The 20,475-nt window shown below is 36.3% G+C and overlaps 3 protein-coding genes across 8 annotated transcripts in view; 1 reads left to right on the forward strand and 2 right to left on the reverse strand.

The window, feature by feature from the left end:
* Nucleotides 1-7,131, reverse strand: part of LOC107697177 (major facilitator superfamily domain-containing protein 2B-like) — a 20,933-nt gene extending 13,802 nt beyond the window's left edge. Inside the window, exons 1-4 of one of the 2 annotated variants that reach the window (XM_016497852.1) lie at nucleotides 6,958-7,028; nucleotides 2,106-2,397; nucleotides 1,801-1,926; nucleotides 1,422-1,546 (exon numbers count right to left, since the gene is read on the reverse strand). In XM_016497852.1, coding sequence (XP_016353338.1) covers nucleotides 1,422-1,546; nucleotides 1,801-1,926; nucleotides 2,106-2,138 — 284 coding nt within the window. In that variant the 5' untranslated portion in view covers nucleotides 2,139-2,397; nucleotides 6,958-7,028. Of the gene's footprint in view, nucleotides 1-1,421; nucleotides 1,547-1,800; nucleotides 1,927-2,105; nucleotides 2,398-6,957 lie in introns of both variants that reach the window. The other variant, XM_016497850.1, reaches the window with a different exon arrangement.
* The window catches only part of LOC107697175 (ATPase family AAA domain-containing protein 2B-like), a 150,478-nt gene that overhangs the window by 161 nt on the left and 129,842 nt on the right, over nucleotides 1-20,475 (forward strand). The window contains exon 2 of one of the 4 annotated variants that reach the window (XM_016497846.1): nucleotides 18,823-19,092. In XM_016497846.1, the coding sequence (XP_016353332.1) occupies nucleotides 18,937-19,092 (156 nt within the window). In that variant the 5' untranslated portion in view covers nucleotides 18,823-18,936. Of the gene's footprint in view, nucleotides 1-18,750; nucleotides 19,093-20,018; nucleotides 20,131-20,475 lie in introns of those variants that run through there. The other 3 variants (XM_016497845.1, XM_016497847.1, XM_016497848.1) reach the window with 3 other exon arrangements.
* LOC107697178 (UBX domain-containing protein 2A-like) lies at nucleotides 10,340-17,334 on the reverse strand. 2 transcript variants are annotated; one of them, XM_016497853.1, is made up of 7 exons: nucleotides 17,214-17,334; nucleotides 16,277-16,342; nucleotides 16,008-16,137; nucleotides 14,400-14,509; nucleotides 14,096-14,233; nucleotides 12,297-12,458; nucleotides 10,340-10,657 (listed from the first exon to the last, which is right to left on the reverse strand). In XM_016497853.1, exons 2-7 carry the CDS (start codon nucleotides 16,321-16,323, stop codon nucleotides 10,474-10,476), a joined length of 771 nt encoding a protein of 256 aa, XP_016353339.1. In that variant the 5' UTR covers nucleotides 16,324-16,342; nucleotides 17,214-17,334; the 3' UTR covers nucleotides 10,340-10,473. The 2 variants fall into 2 exon arrangements, with proteins under 2 accessions (XP_016353339.1, XP_016353340.1); XM_016497854.1 differs by having other exon boundaries at nucleotides 16,008-16,144.

A 20,475-nucleotide genomic window follows, 5' to 3' on the forward strand; every position in this document is an offset into this window, starting at 1 on the left:
ACAAGAGAGAGAGAGAGAGAGAGAGAGAGAGAGAGAGAGAGAGAGAGAGAGCAGGACAGATGGGTTAGTGTGAATGGGGAGAGCTGGATGGTCTGTAAGGTGCTGAATGAGGTGAGATGACCTGATATTTTAATGGGGGCAAGTGACCTGAGGGAAATAATGCACAGACACATGTAGTGCGGTCCAAAAGTTTGAGACCACTAGAGAAAATAATTATTTGAAATGTAAAAATATAAGATATATTTTATTATCAACATAGCATAGTCTTGTTTTTTTTGCTTACATTTAACCAAAACATAGTAACAAACTTATTTTAATAAGAATAAAGTACAATCAAACATGATAAATTATAATAAAATAATAAAAAAAGTAAATATACGGTACTGATCTGTTAAGCACTATTATATAAAAATTGAAGAAAAATATATTTCATTTATTGTCATAACTTTTTATTATAAGTTTATTCCTAAAACTCAAATACCCACAATTACTCAGTTAAACAGAATAAAACATGACAAATCCTAAAAGTTCATGAAAAGTTAATATACAGTACTGATGTGTTGATATTATTATATTATTATATATAATAATATTTGTTAATAATTTATAGTCAAAGTAATGGAAGAGCTGCCCATAAATGTGTAAAAATAATAAAAGAAAAAGAAGATTTTTTTCTATTAATCAGCTTCCTCATAATGTCTCTGGAACAGACTTTATATTTTTTGTGGTATTACATAATTTCTTTGTACGTCAAACAAAGAGATTTAGAAGTGTCCCTTAAATTTTAGGAACTGCACTGAACTTCTAAACATTATCTGACAGTTTAAAAGGTGGTTTAAAGAGGACAAAAAAAACGCTTTAAAAATATCACTAATTATGTAACTAAAAACGAAATAAAGTGATTTTTGCATAACACCAATGGGATGAGTAATATAGTAGAATTTTCCCTTTGAAGAGTGAACATAGAATCTGTAAATCTAAATGATGTCTTTGTGTTGGCACAGCTTTAGCATAATAAACACTGAGACACACCAGAAGGCCCACATGGGCATGGCTGAGATGTTCCACAGTGATTCTCCGAAAAACAAACCTTAACTACTTCCTCCCAGACACTATGATGTCACATCAGAGTATAATGAGAACTTCCTGTCAGACACTCACATCTTGGGTATGTCGTCACTTTAATCTCCTGAGACGTCCATATGGGAAGGACTTTCAGATTTGTAATTATGCTCATTTTAAGAGACCTTTAGCAACCTTTTGGTACCTGCTTAGATGTCATTATTACGTAAGCATGTAGTGTTATCTTGACTAAAGACTGGAAGACACTACAACTTTTAAAATACGAACAGATTTTAAGACACTAGGCACCTTAAACTTGCTGACTTTGTGAATGATTACAGAAAAAATATGCCACTCACCATGGCATGAGTCGTCCAATCTTTGTCCATTTGCTTTTAGTGATGAAGAATCCCACAATAGGGTCAGTAATTGCCCCCCAAGCCTTACCGACGAACAACACCATGGACGCCTGGAACGGGTGAATCTGTCAGGAGAAGAGAAAGTGAACATCTACATTAATGGAAATCATTATTTGTTATTCAGACTGTAGTACGGTTCTTGCTAGAAGTATTAAAAGTTAAAAGAGCAGAATCATTAACAGTGAAATTATTTGTAGCTTCTCTTTCGATTAATCAAAGAATTAATAGGGTGCTATTCTGTGATTAATATGCACTATTAACATCATATCCGCAAGTATTATATGGCTTCATATTTTATTATAATATGTGGAGATTTCACCTGTGCAATGTCAAGTAGATATATTTGAAGGAAGAACGCTGTTGCGCTCCCGGCGACTTGATTCGGTGCCCCTCCGATGGCGAAACAGAGCTTGCTACATACAGAGAGCTTCTGATCCAGATGAGTCTGAAAAATAAAGCCACAGAGTCAGAAAATAATATGCAAGAAACCAGGTTACATTTTGACGCTGGCGGGTCATTCTTACAGTGCTATTTGTACCCGAAAGTTTCATTTTCAAATGTTTTTAATTTTTATTTAATATTTCATGTGATGTTTTATTGAAATGTTACTGCTGAACTTTCTACCTTTTCATTTTTATTGTCTTCAAAGTAATTCATCTTGATTTGTTGTAGTTGGTTAGTACTTGATTAGAGGTGCTAGACCATCCCCATGTGGAGTTATTATATTGAGGTTTCTGGGTGATAATCACAGCATCTGTCTTTAGGACGGTCGGCGGTTCAGAGTTTCTCTTTCTCCAGCTGTGGGTGGGATAGTTTGAAGGGTCCTCAGCCCGAGACCCTTCAAAACCACAGGTAATATTTAATCCAGATGCTTCCACTGCTGTGAGTGGTGGGGTATTTGATCACAGAGAACACCCTTTAAAATAAAAATAAAAAGAACGCTTTTGACTGTGTAACGTTCTTAAGTTGCTATATAGTTCTTTAAAGATAAAAAAGCTACTGGTGTTACATTATACACTCTAAAAAGGTCCATTAAAATAGAGTCAAATGTACTGTGTTAATAAAAAGGATTTTTTTTTTCATATTCATTTTTCACAGGTGTTTCCCTGTACATTGAATTGTGCTTGGTATTGTGTTTTAGAAAATAAAGGCAAGTTAATTAATGGAAAATGTCCTGCGAGAAAATTACCAGTACCTTTTGTACCTCTGCAGTGAATGGGTGCCATCAGAATGAGAGTCCAAACAGCTGATAAAAACATCACAATAATCCACACCAGTCCATCAGTTAATGTCTTGTAAAGCAAAAAACTGCGTTCGTGCTTTTGTAACAAATTCATCAAGACGTTTTTTTAACTTCAAACCGCTGCTTACGGCTATACATAATGTTACTTTCTCCAGTGAAAAAGTTGTCATTTTTAATTAGGAGAGAAATATGCACAGATCAAGCACTGTTTACAAGTGCAAATAGTCCAAAACATTTCTAAACAAATATGTTAGTGGATTTTGATGTGAGAGGAAAACAGGGGATGGACTTTTTTCACTTGAGAAAGTGTTATTATGGATTATGAATAATATTTTAGTCAAAGTCAAAAATGGCTTAATTATGGATTTGTTTTGTACAAACACTGAGCTTGTCGCTTCACAGGATGTTAATTGATAGACTGGAGTTGTGTGAATTACTCGTGGATTATTGTGATGCTTTTATCAGCAGTTTGAACTCTCATTCTGACGGCACCCATTCACTGCAGAGGTTCCATTGTGATGAAATGCAAAATTTCTTTAAATCAGTTCCAATGAAGAAACAAACTCTTTTACATCTTGGATGGTCTGAGGGTAAACTACTCATTTAAAACTATTTTTGGCTAAACTACTCATTTAAAAGTGAAACCACATCACTAAACTAAACTGCACTTGCCATTCAAAGGGACCCAGCAATGACACAATGGAGAACTCAAAGGAGTATTGAGTGACTTGTCATTTCCGTAATGAATAAATAAATGTGTGTGCATGTGTGCTTTCAGCGGCTTTCTGAATGTAAAGCATTTCACACATTAAAAGGACACTCACTCCTTGGAAAGCTCTGTGGATAAGGCAGAGTAAATGTGTGTTTTTGAGGGTGTGTATGTGTGTGTGTCTGCACATGTGCGGCGTGTGAGTAGAAAACAGAGAGGAGATCCTTTCAACATATAAAAGGGAAGTCTAACCGCCGCTCAGAGCCATATATTTACGAGAGAAATCTTGGAGACAGACATTTGGTGCTGAAAATACTACAGAAGTCAAACGCTCCTCTTTTGAGTTGTTAACTCATTCATCCGCTCAATCAAAGCCGGTGTTTGGCGTCTCTACGCCAACATACACTCTGAGTACCCTCGCAGCAAAACAACCACAGAGGGCAGGACCGATCACTCTTCAAAAGACACTGTAATTAACTCGCTGAGTTTCTCCCTGCCGTTCGCAACGTCACCAAGATGAATGACTTCTGAAATCACAATGTAATTATTCGGATAACTCAGGCAAGAAAATGAAAAGACTGGATATACACCCAAGTCTATTTAATCTAAATTATGAAGCTTCTTTGTGTTATTCATCTAACGAAGGAACAGTAAGAGGATTTGATGGTAGGCCTACTAAAGTGTGAAATGAATCAGGAAGCTTGAGTGCTTAGCCTAGAAGCTGAAACTAATTCTGGTTGATCTCCTACTAAGCATGACTCTTGCTATTGCACATGTCGTATTGTGATTTGAACAAACCCCCAACTCTAAATACACATTCTTGTTAAGTTCTGAAAAGAAGAAGAAGAAGAGAAAAAAAAAACTTTCTTAATTAGTATTTTTGTCTTGTTTTCTGGTAAAAAAAGAAAATCTCTTACATTAAAATGTTTTTTTACTTTGTAAGATAACACTGGTTTTGAGGATTTTTTTTAAGCACACATTTTTTCCCCCTAGTGAGCATAAACCTCGCTAGATTTTTAGTTGATTTAAATTTTTTGACAGAAATGAATACTTATTTATTTTATTTATATATTTTACTGGAGAACAAGACAAAAATACAGAAGTGAAAGGTGTGCTAATACTTTTTTTTTAAACTTGGACAATGGTTTAGAATACTGTTCAAAGGTTTGGGATAAGATTTTTTCAGTGTTTTTGAAAGAAGTCTTATTTGCTCACCAAGGCTGGATTTATTTGATCAAAATACAGTAAAAACAGTAATATTGTGGAATAAAATTATTTTCTATTTTAATATATGTTCAAATATAATTTATTCCCGTGATGCAAAGCTGAATTTTCAGCATTCTTCAGTGTCACATGATCCTTCAGAAATCATTCTGATTTGCTTCTCAAGAAACATTTATTATTATTATCACTTTTGAAAAGAGTTGTGCTGCTTAATAATTTTGTGGAAACAGTAACATGTTTTTTCTTTTTTGTTCAACATTATTTAATGACTAGAAAGTCCAAAAGAACAACATTTATTTGAAATAGAAATAAAATGTTTTAGTATTTTTTTTAACTGTCACTTTTCTCATGTTTGTTTAATTAGTTCTTGCTCAATGAAAGTATTGTAAAAAAAAGACTGTGAATTTAACGGTAAAAGACTGTAAAAATGCTACAGTAAAAACCTGTTAAATGGTTAACGGTAAATTCCCCTACTATATATGGTGAAAAACTGTATTGGACATTACATGTATTGGACATGAATTTTACGGTAGTATACCGTTTTTGGAAGTAAAAAAGACGTATAATTTACAGTGAATAACCGTAAATTGACATTCCCAGAATTCACTGCGTTACATTTCAAATTTGATGTTTTTTTGTTGAAATAACTATGTTTCTTCTTAGTTTTTTCTTATCAGTTTTGTATACACCTAATGTTGTTAAATGAATGTTTATTGCATTATTTCAGTTTCACGTGTGTTACCATGATGGTGTTTGGTGTTTGTGTGAATGGCACTGTGGACCTTCTATATATGTTATTATTTAAAAGCTGCTTGTGATGGGCTTTGGTTCATCATGTGACTTTCTCATCACCACCTGCATTTGGTGGTTATCAGTGTATTACAAAGGTACAAAACAGATTTCAGTACTTCAATAAGGTTGGTATATTAACATTATATCAGTTAATGAAATTACGGTATGTAACTGTAAATTTAAGTTAAAACTGTAAAACCTAAAACGTTGCTACCGTATTTTTTACGGTAAAATTCTGGCAACCACAGCTGCCGTTTTTTTACCGTAAATTTTACAGAATTTTTTTTACAGCGTGTCTTTCAAACTCAAAAAAAACTTTTCAATGGTACACTGAACAAGGGACCCAATCAGAGAATCCTATTAATGGTTATCTGGACTCAGATTGGAAGACATCCATTTAGCAACCATCCCAATCGCCCTAGAAACTATCCTCAGCACACTAACATCGAGGAAGGATTGCTGGAATTCTCACAAAGTTTATTTTTGTTGCTGTTATCATGATGGACACAAACAGGAAGTCAGTGAGCTGAGACACAAAATATCTGACTTCCTCACAGATTGAAAACAGCAACATCATGATAGCAGCACTGAAGTGTGGGAAGAAGACAGATCTGAACTGTAATAGCTGGCATAAGTAAAAAAATTTCATTCGATTCCTGCAGGAGTTTTGTATTTCACAAAGCTTGTCAAAAACATGTCTGGAAAATATTTCACCAAAAAACTACACTTACATTTATCTTTTTCTATTTCTGTTTTGTGTGTGTGTGTGTGTGTGTGTGTGTGTGTGTGTGTGTGTGTGTGTGCGTGTGCGCTGTTTTTTCCTATTATTTATTTACGTTTGTATTGTGACTTTTTAAGTAATTAAGCACGTATTTTAAAGGAGACATTTGTTTAGCAGTTGTGAAAATCATGTCAAGGTGCAAACAATCTTAATGTTCTGAAAATTAGACTTAATTTTCATCATGCAAATTATTATTATTTTTCTTCTGATTTTGGGGTGAAATGTGACCCGGACCCATGATTTTTGTGCGCTTTAACCGAGCTCTTAGTGCTTAGCCTTCTGCCTCACAGTTGCCGCTCTAAGCTGATTTTCACTGTGTATGTTTGCGTGAGGATGAATCTGGATGACATAATGAAGGTTTAAGGCTTTATGACCAGCGAGATTTGAGAACACATTATATCACTACACTTACAAGGTCAAATTCACCCTGGACTTTCACCTCCAATCTGAATGCGACTACTTTTGTGCAAAGAGTGTGAAAAACAATATCAAGCTCTCAAAACCCAGACTGGCAAGTGTAGCAATCATTTTTTCATGATTGTTGAGGCAAATGTTCTCTGATGGAGTCTCAGACTGCACGCATCATTGCAAGCTAAAGACCATTAGTACAGTATATATATACTTTCCAAATAGCATATATATATATATAATATATATATATAAACATTGCAATATGCATGTACATAACTAACACAGAAAAACATAAGTGTGCATCACATTGCCTTACCTGTGGTGGAACCTTGGTGAAAGCAGGTTCAGGGTGCTTCATCATGAGTTTGTCCCCTGATGTGACCCGGGCTTTCTCCCCCTTGGCCATGGCAGCCGGTGCGAGGGGTACAGAGACAGCAGCTGAACTCTCTGGCTTCTCAGAGCTGGCTACAGCTGTGCCTGCATCCATTCACATACTGCAGCAGGCAGAGGATGGGCAGGGTTACAGAGCTACAGAGGCCACATGCACAGATGCGTTCCAGCTGTCGCTCACAGATGTGAGCCAATCAGATGCCTCACTCTACCAAAACAAGCTGCTTACCTGAATCTGATACAGCTTACATTCCTACACTGTTACACTGACATTAAAAAACACTAAATAAACACGTATGCAAAGTAACAGTTGCTTAAAATTTTAATTAGGCTTATGTGCTGAATATATAATTAACACAGAACATCTAACATTCACTTTTCCATCAGAAATATTTTCAGTAGGCCTACACATAATGTAAAATTTTTTATTTTTCCCATGCATTTTTGATATCAACTGACATGTTAATTTGATTAAATAATATAGAATGCACATACACTAACAAAACGTATCTTGGTAATACAATGGTATAGATAGACAGACAGACAGACAGACAGACAGACAGACAGACAGACAGATAACCTGAGTGATGCGGTGAGCTGCGCAGCTGCTGCAGCGGTGGATGAACTGCAGCAGGTTCCATCACTCACATTCACTGCAGCAGCACGTTCAATAGATGTAATCACAAACACACATGCGCGCCCCCTACAGCACAGCAAAGACAACTCACAGGATCCTAGATCTAGTGAGACATCCTAACTAACATGACAGTAAATAAAGCAAATTATTAGCGTACAGGCATTTTAATTATAAGTTGTAGTGTTTTGGAAATGCGCCAAGGCTGCATTTATTTGATCCAAAATAAAGCCAAAACAGTAATATTGTGAAAATATTTTACAATTTTAAATGACTGTTTTCTGTTGAAATGTTTTAAAATGCAATTTATTCCTATGATGGCAAAGTTGAATTTGCAGCATCATTACTCCAGTCTTCAGTGTCACATGATCCTTCAGAAATCATTCTAATATGCTGATTTACTGCTCAAGAAATATTTATTATTATCAATGTTGAGAAAAGTTGTGTACACTTTTTTTCTCAGGATTCTTTGATGAATAGAAAGTTCAAAAGAACAGCACTTAATTAAGAACAATATGGGTGTTTAGATATACCAGATTTAAAAATAGACATATTGAAACATTAAGTCTCTGTAGAATTTTAAGTGTTTGTCAGTTATTTTTATGCATAAACCACAAACAAAATGCATAAAACCTTTTAAATTCACAGAAGCAAATCCGACTTAAAGAGGTGATCAGACAACTGTTTACCATGACTTAAAAATTCATATTTTTTTATTAACGGCTTACAAACTCCCAAATATACATTTGCTATTAATTAAAAGATTAATAAATAAAATGCTTATCCGGCCTGATGGTCAGACCTGGTCACATCAACCTTAACATACTCCAGAAATTCTTGACATTTAGCCCGCTGGCCAGGAAATCAACCATATGGTTGGCACTACATGTAAACGCATTTCCAACATTTTGTGCAACGATAAACAATATGTGGAAATAAACAGGATGTTTAAATGGATAGTTGGAACGAGATTAGAATGGAACAACAGTAGAGACTAGAACTAGTAATTCCACTCATTCCTTGAATGATTCCTAGATTATATAGTGATGAAAATAGTTTGAATCAATTGCACTGCAGATAGTGGATCAACTTAAACTACTCAAAAAATTATAGACAACTGAACCATATGATTTTTTTCCCCTAATGCACTTCTAAAATATTTAAAATAGGAATTTTTTTCAGAAGAAAGGTTCAAATGAATACACGCAAAAAGCTGCATATTGATCAGAAAGTCTCCTAAATTTCTACTTATCATCTCTATGTGCATTTAAAACACATTGGATTCCATTTACTCCCCTTTGAAATGAGAAACGGAATCAGCATATCTTCAGTAGGTTTATTGCAAGCAGAGGTCTTTATAACAGAGCCTCTGTCTTAGGCAAAGTGCATATAACATTTGACATTTATAACTTATCCGGTCCACAGTAAGACATACCAGCACAGATGATCGAACACAACTCTATTAAGCATCATGGCAGCTTCCATGATCTGAATTCTTCAGTGATCTATGTGTAAACATGTATAATAGTGAAGGGTAAATACTTGGCTTGTGCATACTGCATTGCATCAGAAAAGGCCAACGCTTCCAACTGTAAAAGAACATGATGGGAACCTTAAAAACTAAATTTTAAAGAATAATTCACTCGACTATGAAAACTCTGCATTTATTTAACTTTTTTTTTTTTTTAACACCCACATGTCATTCCATTCAACTGAAATGTAAGTTAACTTGCTGTGACTGGATCACTGAGTCAGTGAACTCGACAACCATTTCAGTCTGATTTTTTCACTTTTTTGGCAAATTATTCCTTTAAATCTATTTGTGTTGAAGTGGCCATCTATAATGTCTTAGTAATGTCCTAAATGTTTTCAAAGTCAGACAAAATTGGAAAAACAAACAACAAAAACCCATAGGCCTTTATGGTTTTAAAGGAATAGTTCACCCAAAAATGCAAATTATACTCACCCTCAAGCCATCCAGAATGTAGATGAGATTGTTTCTGCACTGGAACAGATTTAGAGAAATGAAGCTTTCCATCACTTGCTCACCAATGGATCCTCTTTGCAGTGAATGGGTGCCGTCAGAATGAGAGTCCAAACAGCTGATAAAAACATCACAATAATCCACACTACTCCAGTCTATCAATTAACATCTTGTGAAGTGAAAAGCAGCATGTTTGTAATAAACACCAAGACATTCAAGACATTTTAAACTTCAAACTGTTATTTCGAGCTAAAGTCCTCTATTAGATTGCTTTTTCCAGTGAAAACGTCAGCTCGTCTGGATCAGGAGAGAAATATGCAGATTAAGCACTGTTTACAAGAGAAAACAGTCCAAAACAGTTCCAATGAAATATGTTCAGATAACGGAATTAATTCTTTCTCTGGAGGGAACATTATTAGATTATGGACTCGTATTTTGGCCAGAAGCAACAGTTTAAAGTTAAAACGCATTTAATGATTGATTTGTTTCTTTGTTTTTTACAAACAAGCAGCTTTTCACTTCACAAGACTAGTTAATTGATGGACTGGAGTGGTGTGGATTACGTGTGGATTATTGTGATGTTTTTATCAACTGTTTGGACTCTCATTCTGACGGCACCCATTCACTGCAGAGCATCCATTGGTGATGTAATGCTAAATTTCTCTAAATCTGCTTTAATGAAGAAACAAACCTACATCTCGGATGGCCTGAGGGTGAATATATTTCCATTTTTGGGTGAACTATTCCTTTAAGAAAGTATTTATGAAATGTCAGTCAAACACGTGGGACCAATAAATCGGAGTCTCTGGTGCAAGCAGGAACAGTCAGGAGTGACCAAAAGGAGCTTGTGTGTTGAGAGGCCTCTGAACGATGACAGCATTTGCTAAGTCGGCTTCCTCCAAACTCTGACCCTCATCTCTCAGCTCTCGGAACGGCAGGGATGTAGTCAGGACGAATGGAGCATCTGTTCTCTGAGCCTGCTCCACAAAATGCTGCACATCACTGATCCTGGAACAATTACATAAAGGCCAATGTGAATGCATCTTCTCAGGGAGCTTTGCAGAAATCATGTTCAAGTCAGAAGCATGAAATCTTTACATGTTGTGACGCAAACGTAATCTGATTTGATCTGCTGCAAAGTTGCAGCTTACAATTTTTCCATTTTACCTTGTGAGCTTATATTACATATATTACATAATTATGTAAGAGCTTTTGAGGGTAGGATTTCAAAACTGGAGCATCACAACATGCCCAGGGTGGATTTATTGACAATACAATAAGAACATTCAGACATAATCTTAGCTGTGTCCAGTTTATAAAAGCATATTACACTATATATATAAAAATGCATATTCAGTTATATTAGTTTTTTTAAGGTGATGCTTTGTGGTGCAAGACACAAACCAAAAATGCTTCCATGCATTTAGACCAAATAATTTAATAGTACAAATAGTTGGCTGCAGTATTTTGATGGCGTCAAATATGGAATATTACATTTTGCTTAAAACATATATTGCATACAGTTGCATGCACACACACATACGCTATAGTAGTTGTAGTAGTTATTGCCATGCCAGCACCTAAGGCTATCTTCATGGCAAACACATGGCTAAGTTGAGATAGTACAAGACTTACATAAACACAAAATAAAAACCAAGCTATACAAGATTATACAAGATTTTTTAAATTAACATATGATAATAAAAAAAATCTAAAATCTTTTCTGGTAAATTCTTAATAAAAAAGTCCCTGAGTGAGCGTACTTCATAAAACATTTGTACTACTTGCATTAAAACTGAGGCACATACACTATAGATAGTAAATAATACTTCTATATAACAATACTACATAAGTTATATATATATAATATATATATATAGTTCAGTCATGAAACTCTAGATGGCGCATTCTGACGGGGTGTTTAACGTAACTGATGATATTCAGAGAGTTAAATGACTTGGCACAAGCTGATTGGTTCATGCTGCATATGCAGCCAATGAGCTTACTGCCTTGCATTTATATGGCTGGCTAGCATTCACTAGAGATTCCTGCAGCGCACTTTCAGAGTTCTCTGAAACCCTCCGCCTTCCCCAGCTCCTCCTGTATAGATCTGCTATGGGGTTATTTTATATGCTATTTGTGCAGCAGCAGTATGTCTTAAATACTTATGGCACCGTATCGCCATACGCATTGGCAGTAGAAATTTCCTGTACTTGCTTGCAGCAGCAGCAATAATAAATACAGCAATAATCAACAGCAGCAGCAATTCAGCAGCAGCAGCGTAGCAGATCTGTTCCGCCAAGACCAAATATATTAACATTGTCATATCCATCACCATGCTAAAATGTTCAGAGAGTTGTCATGATTGAAATATATATAACATACTTCATTTCATAAATAGTATGTCATGCAAAAAATCTTAATGGTCCTCAAAACTGACCAATGATTTCACAGGAAGTGTGTTCAGAAAATCTGAATCTGCCATTCTTTTTGCAATCAGTTTAATCTAATTTATTTATTTAATTTGGCAAAATTAGTGCTGCAGAAATCACACAAAACAAATAAACAAAACATATTTTCTTTAGTGGGAAATATGACCCAGATGTGTTTTCATAAGATTCACCTTCTACGAGCATATGATACTCACCGATGGCACAGATTAAACCTCTGCACGAGACGCTGACCGTCTGCCAGCCAAATCTGGAGGGAGGTCACAGGGAGGTCCTCATTCAGCTCCACAGCTGGGAGAGGAGGACCAGAACAGTCCTCATGTATCGACCGAGACCTGGCCACCACTCGCGGAGCCACACTACAGAGGGAAATCATTTCCACTTAATCAATTTCTAAAGTATGGTTAAAAGCCTAGCTTTGTCCAATGAACTGCAATTATTGTGGTGTCATGTGATTTCACATGGTCAACTATCTAACACCAACATCTGGATAATCTTGACACATTTACAGTCAAAACATCACTGAGTAGTGCTGCAAGGACACCTAGTGGATGTTTGTGGGAATAACTAAGACTAGATGAATTACTCAAATCTTTCATTTTAATGCTTAAATAGCATATACTGAAGTATCACTATTATGACTTCTCTTCAGGTGTGAATCTTTGGCCAATTCAAAACAATATAACCCAGAGAGGATCTACTACCTTCCCAGTCTGTAACCTCGGCCTGTAAACGGGTGAAAGGTCTTTTTCTTTGGGACATAAACTTCATCTTTCATATCCTCCACATTGACTTCTAGTTCTTCATCCTCAGCTCTTCCTTCTAGCTCCAGAGGCAGCTCACTTTAAATAGAGGATTTTTAGATTGTTACAAAGCTAAAAGATTTTATGTCTGCATGTCATCATATGATGGATACAATAATGATAATAGAATGGCCATTTTAAAACCATTGCAAGAACTGGAATGTGAATGCTATAATATTGCCACAGTGACAAAAACACTACTCACCCTCTTTTAATGGCCTCCAAGAACTCTTGGTTTTCTTCTAGAGTGTAACTGCGAAACTCTTCATCGTTTACCGTGAAGCCATTTTTCCACAGTCTCACTACAATCTCCACCTGAAAAAGTTTGGCCATAAAACACCCTTAAGAAGCCTGTAGAACCCTTAAAAAATTGATTATATTTGCATTTCTGTTTGATGATGCCAGTGACTCAGAAGTTACACACTTAAAGGAATATTTCATCCAAAAATCAAAGCTGAAAATTAAAATTTACTCCTTTAGGCCATCCAAGATGTAGATGAGTTATTTTTTTCATCTAAACAGATTTAGAGAAATGTAGTATTACATCACTTCCTCACCAACGGATGCTCTGCAGTGAATGGGTGCCGTCAGAATGAGAGTCCAAACAGCTGATAAAACATCACAATAATCCACAAAGTAATCCACACCACTCCAGTCAATCAATTAACATCTTGTTAAGTGAAAAGCTGTGTACTTGTAAGAAGCAAATCTGTCATTTAAGACACTTTTTTTTAAAAATAATTTTATTTATAAGTTTTTATATAAACATAAAACAAATAAAAGTTTCACAAAATGTATGCAAAAAATATACTATACACAAAAAACTCAAAAAAATTACAAAACAAAAAACAAGAGACCCCCCACGTACCCCCACGAACAGGCACCAGATACAATTAAAAATATACACCTTAAACAAATACATACGTAATCAAACATAAACAAAACGTTAAAGATGGAGTGAAGGAATAAAACACAGAAGCTATCCATTCCACATTTACAGTCAAAACATCACTGAGTAGTGCTGCAAGGACACCTAGTGGATGTTTGTGGGAATAACTAAGACTAGATGAATTACTCAAATCTTTCATTTTAATGCTTAAATAGCATATACTGAAGTATCACTATTATGACTTCTCTTCAGGTGTGAATCTTTGGCCAATTCAAAACAATATAACCCAGAGAGGATCTACTACCTTCCCAGTCTGTAACCTCGGCCTGTAAACGGGTGAAAGGTCTTTTTCTTTGGGACATAAACTTCATCTTTCATATCCTCCACATTGACTTCTAGTTCTTCATCCTCAGCTCTTCCTTCTAGCTCCAGAGGCAGCTCACTTTAAATAGAGGATTTTTAGATTGTTACAAAGCTAAAAGATTTTATGTCTGCATGTCATCATATGATGGATACAATAATGATAATAGAATGGCCATTTTAAAACCATTGCAAGAACTGGAATGTGAATGCTATAATATTGCCACAGTGACAAAAACACTACTCACCCTCTTTTAATGGCCTCCAAGAACTCTTGGTTTTCTTCTAGAGTGTAACTGCGAAACTCTTCATCGTTTACCGTGAAGCCATTTTTCCACAGTCTCACTACAATCTCCACCTGAAAAAGTTTGGCCATAAAACACCCTTAAGAAGCCTGTAGAACCCTTAAAAAATTGATTATATTTGCATTTCTGTTTGATGATGCCAGTGACTCAGAAGTTACACACTTAAAGGAATATTTCATCCAAAAATCAAAGCTGAAAATTAAAATTTACTCCTTTAGGCCATCCAAGATGTAGATGAGTTATTTTTTTCATCTAAACAGATTTAGAGAAATGTAGTATTACATCACTTCCTCACCAACGGATGCTCTGCAGTGAATGGGTGCCGTCAGAATGAGAGTCCAAACAGCTGATAAAACATCACAATAATCCACAAAGTAATCCACACCACTCCAGTCAATCAATTAACATCTTGTTAAGTGAAAAGCTGTGTACTTGTAAGAAGCAAATCTGTCATTTAAGACACTTTTTTTTTAAAATAATTTTATTTATAAGTTTTTATATAAACATAAAACAAATAAAAGTTTCACAAAATGTATGCAAAAAATATACTATACACAAAAAACTCAAAAAAATTACAAAACAAAAAACAAGAGACCCCCCACGTACCCCCACGAACAGGCACCAGATACAATTAAAAATATACACCTTAAACAAATACATACGTAATCAAACATAAACAAAACGTTAAAGATGGAGTGAAGGAATAAAACACAGAAGCTATCCATTCAACTCTTAAAAAGATACCTAAGGAAGGGGCCCCAGATTTTATCAAATTTTTTAGAAGCATCGATCTTGGAAAAGCGAATCCTTTCGAGCTTAAGGGCGGCAACCATCTCCGCCAACCATTTATGAAAACTGGGCGGTACTTTTTGATCGCAATTAAGAAGACTTATTGGCCTGTAGCTAGAGAGATCTGTAACATCTGTCATTTAAGACACTTTTCACTTTAAACCATTGCTTCTGGTTAAACTATGAGTCCTCCATCCATTATATTGTTTTTTTGTGAAAAAGTGCACAGATCAAGCATCGTTTTCAAGCCAAAACAGTCCAAAAGAGTTCTAAACAAATATGCTGGTGGATTTTGATGTGAGAGGACTTTTCTCCTGGAGGAAGCATTATTATATAGTATGGGCACGTATTTTGGCCAGAAACACCAGTTTTAAGTTAAAAAGCCTTGATGGATTGGTTTCTTACAAACATGCTGCTTTTCACTTCACAAGACTGATTTGATCAGCTGGAGTCATGTGGATTATTGTTATGTTTTTATCAGACTCTCATTCTGACGGCACCCATTCATTGCTTAGGATCCTTTGGTAAACAAGTGAAGCAATGCTAAATTTCTCTAAATCGGTTTCGATGAAGAAACAAACTCATCTACATATTGGATGGTCTGAGGTTGAGTACATTTTCATTTGTAGGTGAACTTTTTTTTCTCAAAGTGACATTAACTTGATGTAGCTACTAAACCGCAACAACGTTTTTATTTTAGGTAACCACCAGAATGTTCTGAATGCGATTGCACACAAGATGTCTCGGTATAAACTGTCTGACCTTTTTGCCGCTACTGGCGACACTGCTGATCTTCTCCACCTCATCGAGCAGGTCCTCCACGGAGAAACTGGATCTAATAGGGCTAACCTCCTCATCATCCTCATCTTCCTCATTGTGTGTCCCTTCACACCTTAGAGCTCATGAAGGCAACAGAGTGAAGATTGCTTTTAGATTACTCCAATTACGAACATACAGTAATGGCCTAATGTTCGCTCATGATAATGTTTCAAGGCTGAGAATAGATACAGAGCAGTCTATAGCGGACTTACCATGTGTCATCTTGAACCCTTTCTCTTGAATCAATATCTCTAATCATGACGTCTTTTGTTGTCCATCTTGCAACACAAACATAAGCGGGCATATATAAGTTATAAAGGATGGTGCAAGTCAATGTAACCACTGCATCTGTGCTTACTGAATAATTCATGGAGCAGGACTTTCTGTGTGAGATTGATAGGTGAAGTGAGATCTGAAATTCTCAAAACACTGATCTGTTTTTATACCAGTCCAGTCAAGGTAAAATTAACATGTTTGACACATTTGACACATTTAAAATGAACACATTTTTCAATCAAGGCTAGATTTTTCAACTGCCTAGAAATGACCAATGATACACGGAATTCAATTACTGTTTAGTTCTTTGATAACGAATGGAATAATTATTCAAATTAAAAAATATTATTAAAAGGAATAAATATTAATATATTTCATAAAATACATACATATATATATATATATATATATATATATATATATATATATATAAAAAACAAATTCTATAATGTAAAACCTTGGCTTTTGGACATGTGCCATGAAATTACCATCTGATGCATTTGAAAAGTATGAAGACATTTCATCAGCATTAATCTGATCATCAGATATATTTAAAATGCGATCATCTGCGTCACGATGCACTTACAATAATCTATGACTATATCTTGTCTATTTATAATCTCAGTTTATGTAATCAAACGTTTTGAGGTCAGGCTCTGAACTGTAATGGTACCCACATGCATGCTTTAAGCGTTCTATTCATATTCACTTTAACAAACGGTTCAAAAGCAGCATAACAAATGAAAGCAGTGCGCCAAAATTACGTAAGGACAGTGTAGGGAGCGTTATGTCAGTAAACACACGCTTAACCCATAACATATCACTTCTGGATCGCAAATTAATAATTCCGAGTATAAAACTGTAGATCGTTACCAGTGTAAGGGTTCAATGGTGTCGTAAAGCGGTCTTTTCGGCTCGTAAGTTTCTCACAGTTGTCATGCCGCTCCGCGCGCTACAGCAGTCCACCATTCCTGTGACGTCTCCGTCGCCTGACGTAACGTTTGTGCACAGTGCACACGTCGCTATGACATCACAAAGGCAAATGATCTTGAAATGGTGTTTTACTTACTACTCTATGATATGAATATAATGAGCTGGTTCACTGAATGTAGCTGAATAAAGGCCGGCGCGCGTTGTGTTTGTGTTGGGTGTGGATAGTGACAGACGCTGAACGTAGTTAGCAGCATTACAGAAACAAAATGTCCTCAATAGTATGTGCAGATTAACGCTCCTATAGAAGCCATTTTAATAACACACGTCACCTGACCCTACTATCTGGCATATATTACTGAAATAATGTCCTTCTGATAAATCATTGGATAGCTATAAACTTGTAAGCAACAAAGAAAGTGAGTAGCCCCCGCATGTTCGCCAATCAGAAAGGTTTAACGAAGCTCTCTGCCAATGGCGAGAATTTGGGGGCATGGCTATCAGTTTCATCGACGAATGGGGAGACGGGGAGTGTTCGGGGAAACCTGTTTGGAAATAATCATTATTGTTGTAGATACCAGCCACTAGTGAAGGATATAATACACACATTTTCAGCCAAAGATAATCACATTAGGGTGTTTTGTAAGTGCACTGCCATTTACTCACCCCTCCTAACAGAAGAACAATATCAGAGTCAAACCATCTGGTTGAACTTGGAAATGGACTGACTTCCCATTCTTTACTATGATTGAAATGACATTTTCCAAATTTCATTTTGCCTGACGACTTGATTAGAACAAAGATGTTTGAGAAAATCTGCACTGGATGAAAATGTATTAAAAAATTCATATAGACTTTCCATGATTTTCCCATGACATTTTAAGATAAACATATTCATCCTTTTCCGTGACTGGAAGTCACTTTGCATGTCCCTGACATCTTCAGTTTTGAAATGATAATAATTATTAAAATCAATTGTATTTAAACCATATCCTATTCATACTTTTTTGCCAACAACCGTGTAAATATAACCATAACAAAAAGTACTGTGCATGGCACAGTGAAACTGGTAATATGGTGCTTAGATTAACTGCACGGTACTGTCCAAGGTACTTAAAAATACCACGGTACTGGTACATGCTCAACATTTTGGACATAGCATGTCCAAACATATTCGTGGATGACCAAACATGACCGTGGATCACTTTTTTGTTACGGAGCCAAATATTAGAAAGAAAATTAACACATTTTTCAACTTTAAAAATGTAAAAAAAGGTTGCAACTTTTACATTCTTCACCAAATAAATACTTTACTGTAATTAAATATACTAAAACATTAGTTGACTGCCAATACCAACAGTGTAAATATAACTAAAAGAAAACAACGTATTCTTTCACCTTTGCGCAGCTTTTGTATATATATATAAAAAAAATCTATTTTTCAAAATTTCTGTGGCGCCAACTTCACACAAGCGCGCGCTCTCTGTAGCGGAAGTGGCTCGCCGGAGAGTTTCGGTTGGCTGACAGCAGAGGGAGAGAGAGAGAGGGAGAGAGAGAAAGGGAAATGGCGCCTCGGCACTCCACTAGCTGAGACACAGTCAGAACGAAAGCAACTGGCAAGAGCTACAGGACAGGATCTGTCTATCAGCGAGGACAGACAGCAATCATGGTGAACACCAGAAAGAGCTCGGAGCACAAGCCCATCAGTCCCTTCATCTCGGGCCGGACGAGGTCGTCTCAGAGGAACAACCCAAACTTGGACGAGCACAACAGCCGTGTAAGGAAGAGAGAGACACCGGCAGCCTATTCTCACCGCCGGCCGGTTAGCGAGCTGCTCACTCTGGCCTTTTGGAGATGGATGGATGTATAGATAAATAGATGGAAGGATGGATGGATGTCCACCTTTTTTGTTCCCAAATTGCGCATCGAGTGACATTTGGCGATGCAGAAATGGCAGTTTAATGACACGACAGCGCTTAATCGCGGCGTGTCGCTTAGTTCCATGTGTTTTGTCTCACACAATAGCTGGACTTTATTCCAGCCGGCCGACTGGTTTAATGGACTCAGTGCCCCCAAGTTGTCTTTGTTATATTGGTGTCTGATTCGCGAACGAATCGTTATGTTGAGCCGGTTCTTTTGAATGATTCGAGCGAACCGATTCGCTGTGTTTGCATGGTACTTTAGGGCAGAAAAACAGACAGCCATATATAACTTAATATTGTTCGAGTAGGTGCCTGTATTAACATTTATCTGGCAAGAATTGGCGTGACAACACCAAGATGAAACGCATTAATTTACGTACAACGTAAAATAAGATTATAGATTTATTACAAACTTATTGAGAGTATTTCGAAAACATCTGTGAAAGAACTAGGAGCGCTTTTGAGCGATGAATCAAGTGAATCGGATCACTGAAAACGACAGTTCGTTAGAACCGACTCGCTGGCACGAATCGAGCGTTATTTTGCTGCTTGTGTGTGTTTGTTGCGCTCGAGAGGCACCGCCATGCTGTCACGCGCACCGATAAACCGTCAAAACAAAAACGCGTTTGATACCTTTCGTCAGACTAAAAACGTCTCATTCACCGCGTGTCTTCAACAATAAAACAAGCTAGTGTTGGGGGAAGGGAAAGGCTCAGCTGAGACAGACCCCTTGTGGCTCAAAACAGACATTGTTCGTGATTTTTTGGAAAGTAAACTTTGAACTTCGTGTTTGTGTGTAACTTTAGCTGCTGTGTGTTATCGGCTCTCGACACTGGTTGTGTTTTGTTGATGTTTTGCACATTAGAGTACTGTCTGAAATGATAACACATCCCGAATTCATATCGCAGTGCTTTAAGTTGTTTGGACGTGTTCTCAAGGTACTACCATGTTTTTTGACCATGCACCATGGTACTCTCTGGTATTCAGTACTGTGGTGTAGTATATCACAGTTGTGAAGTTCCATGCCATTACCATCTGATATCATCAGTACCACCACAATACTGTTTTGAAAGTGTGTGCAGTTTGATTATAAAGTTCTGTGCTAGCTGTCAAGGTTCTTTTGAGTAATTTGAACAAAAATAAACCTATATCGCTGCTACAAGTTTTTGGGATAAGAGGTTTGGGCTTGTTCTCTTTTCTGGTGTTGAATTTGGTCAGTGCTTTAAAGGGGTCATATGATGCTTTTTTAAAGATCATTATTTTGTGTATTTGGTGTAACAGAA

Source organism: Sinocyclocheilus anshuiensis, unplaced genomic scaffold (genome assembly GCF_001515605.1).
Source record: "Sinocyclocheilus anshuiensis isolate Anshui unplaced genomic scaffold, SAMN03320099.WGS_v1.1 scaffold38, whole genome shotgun sequence".
NCBI classification, from domain to species: Eukaryota; Metazoa; Chordata; class Actinopteri; order Cypriniformes; family Cyprinidae; genus Sinocyclocheilus; species Sinocyclocheilus anshuiensis.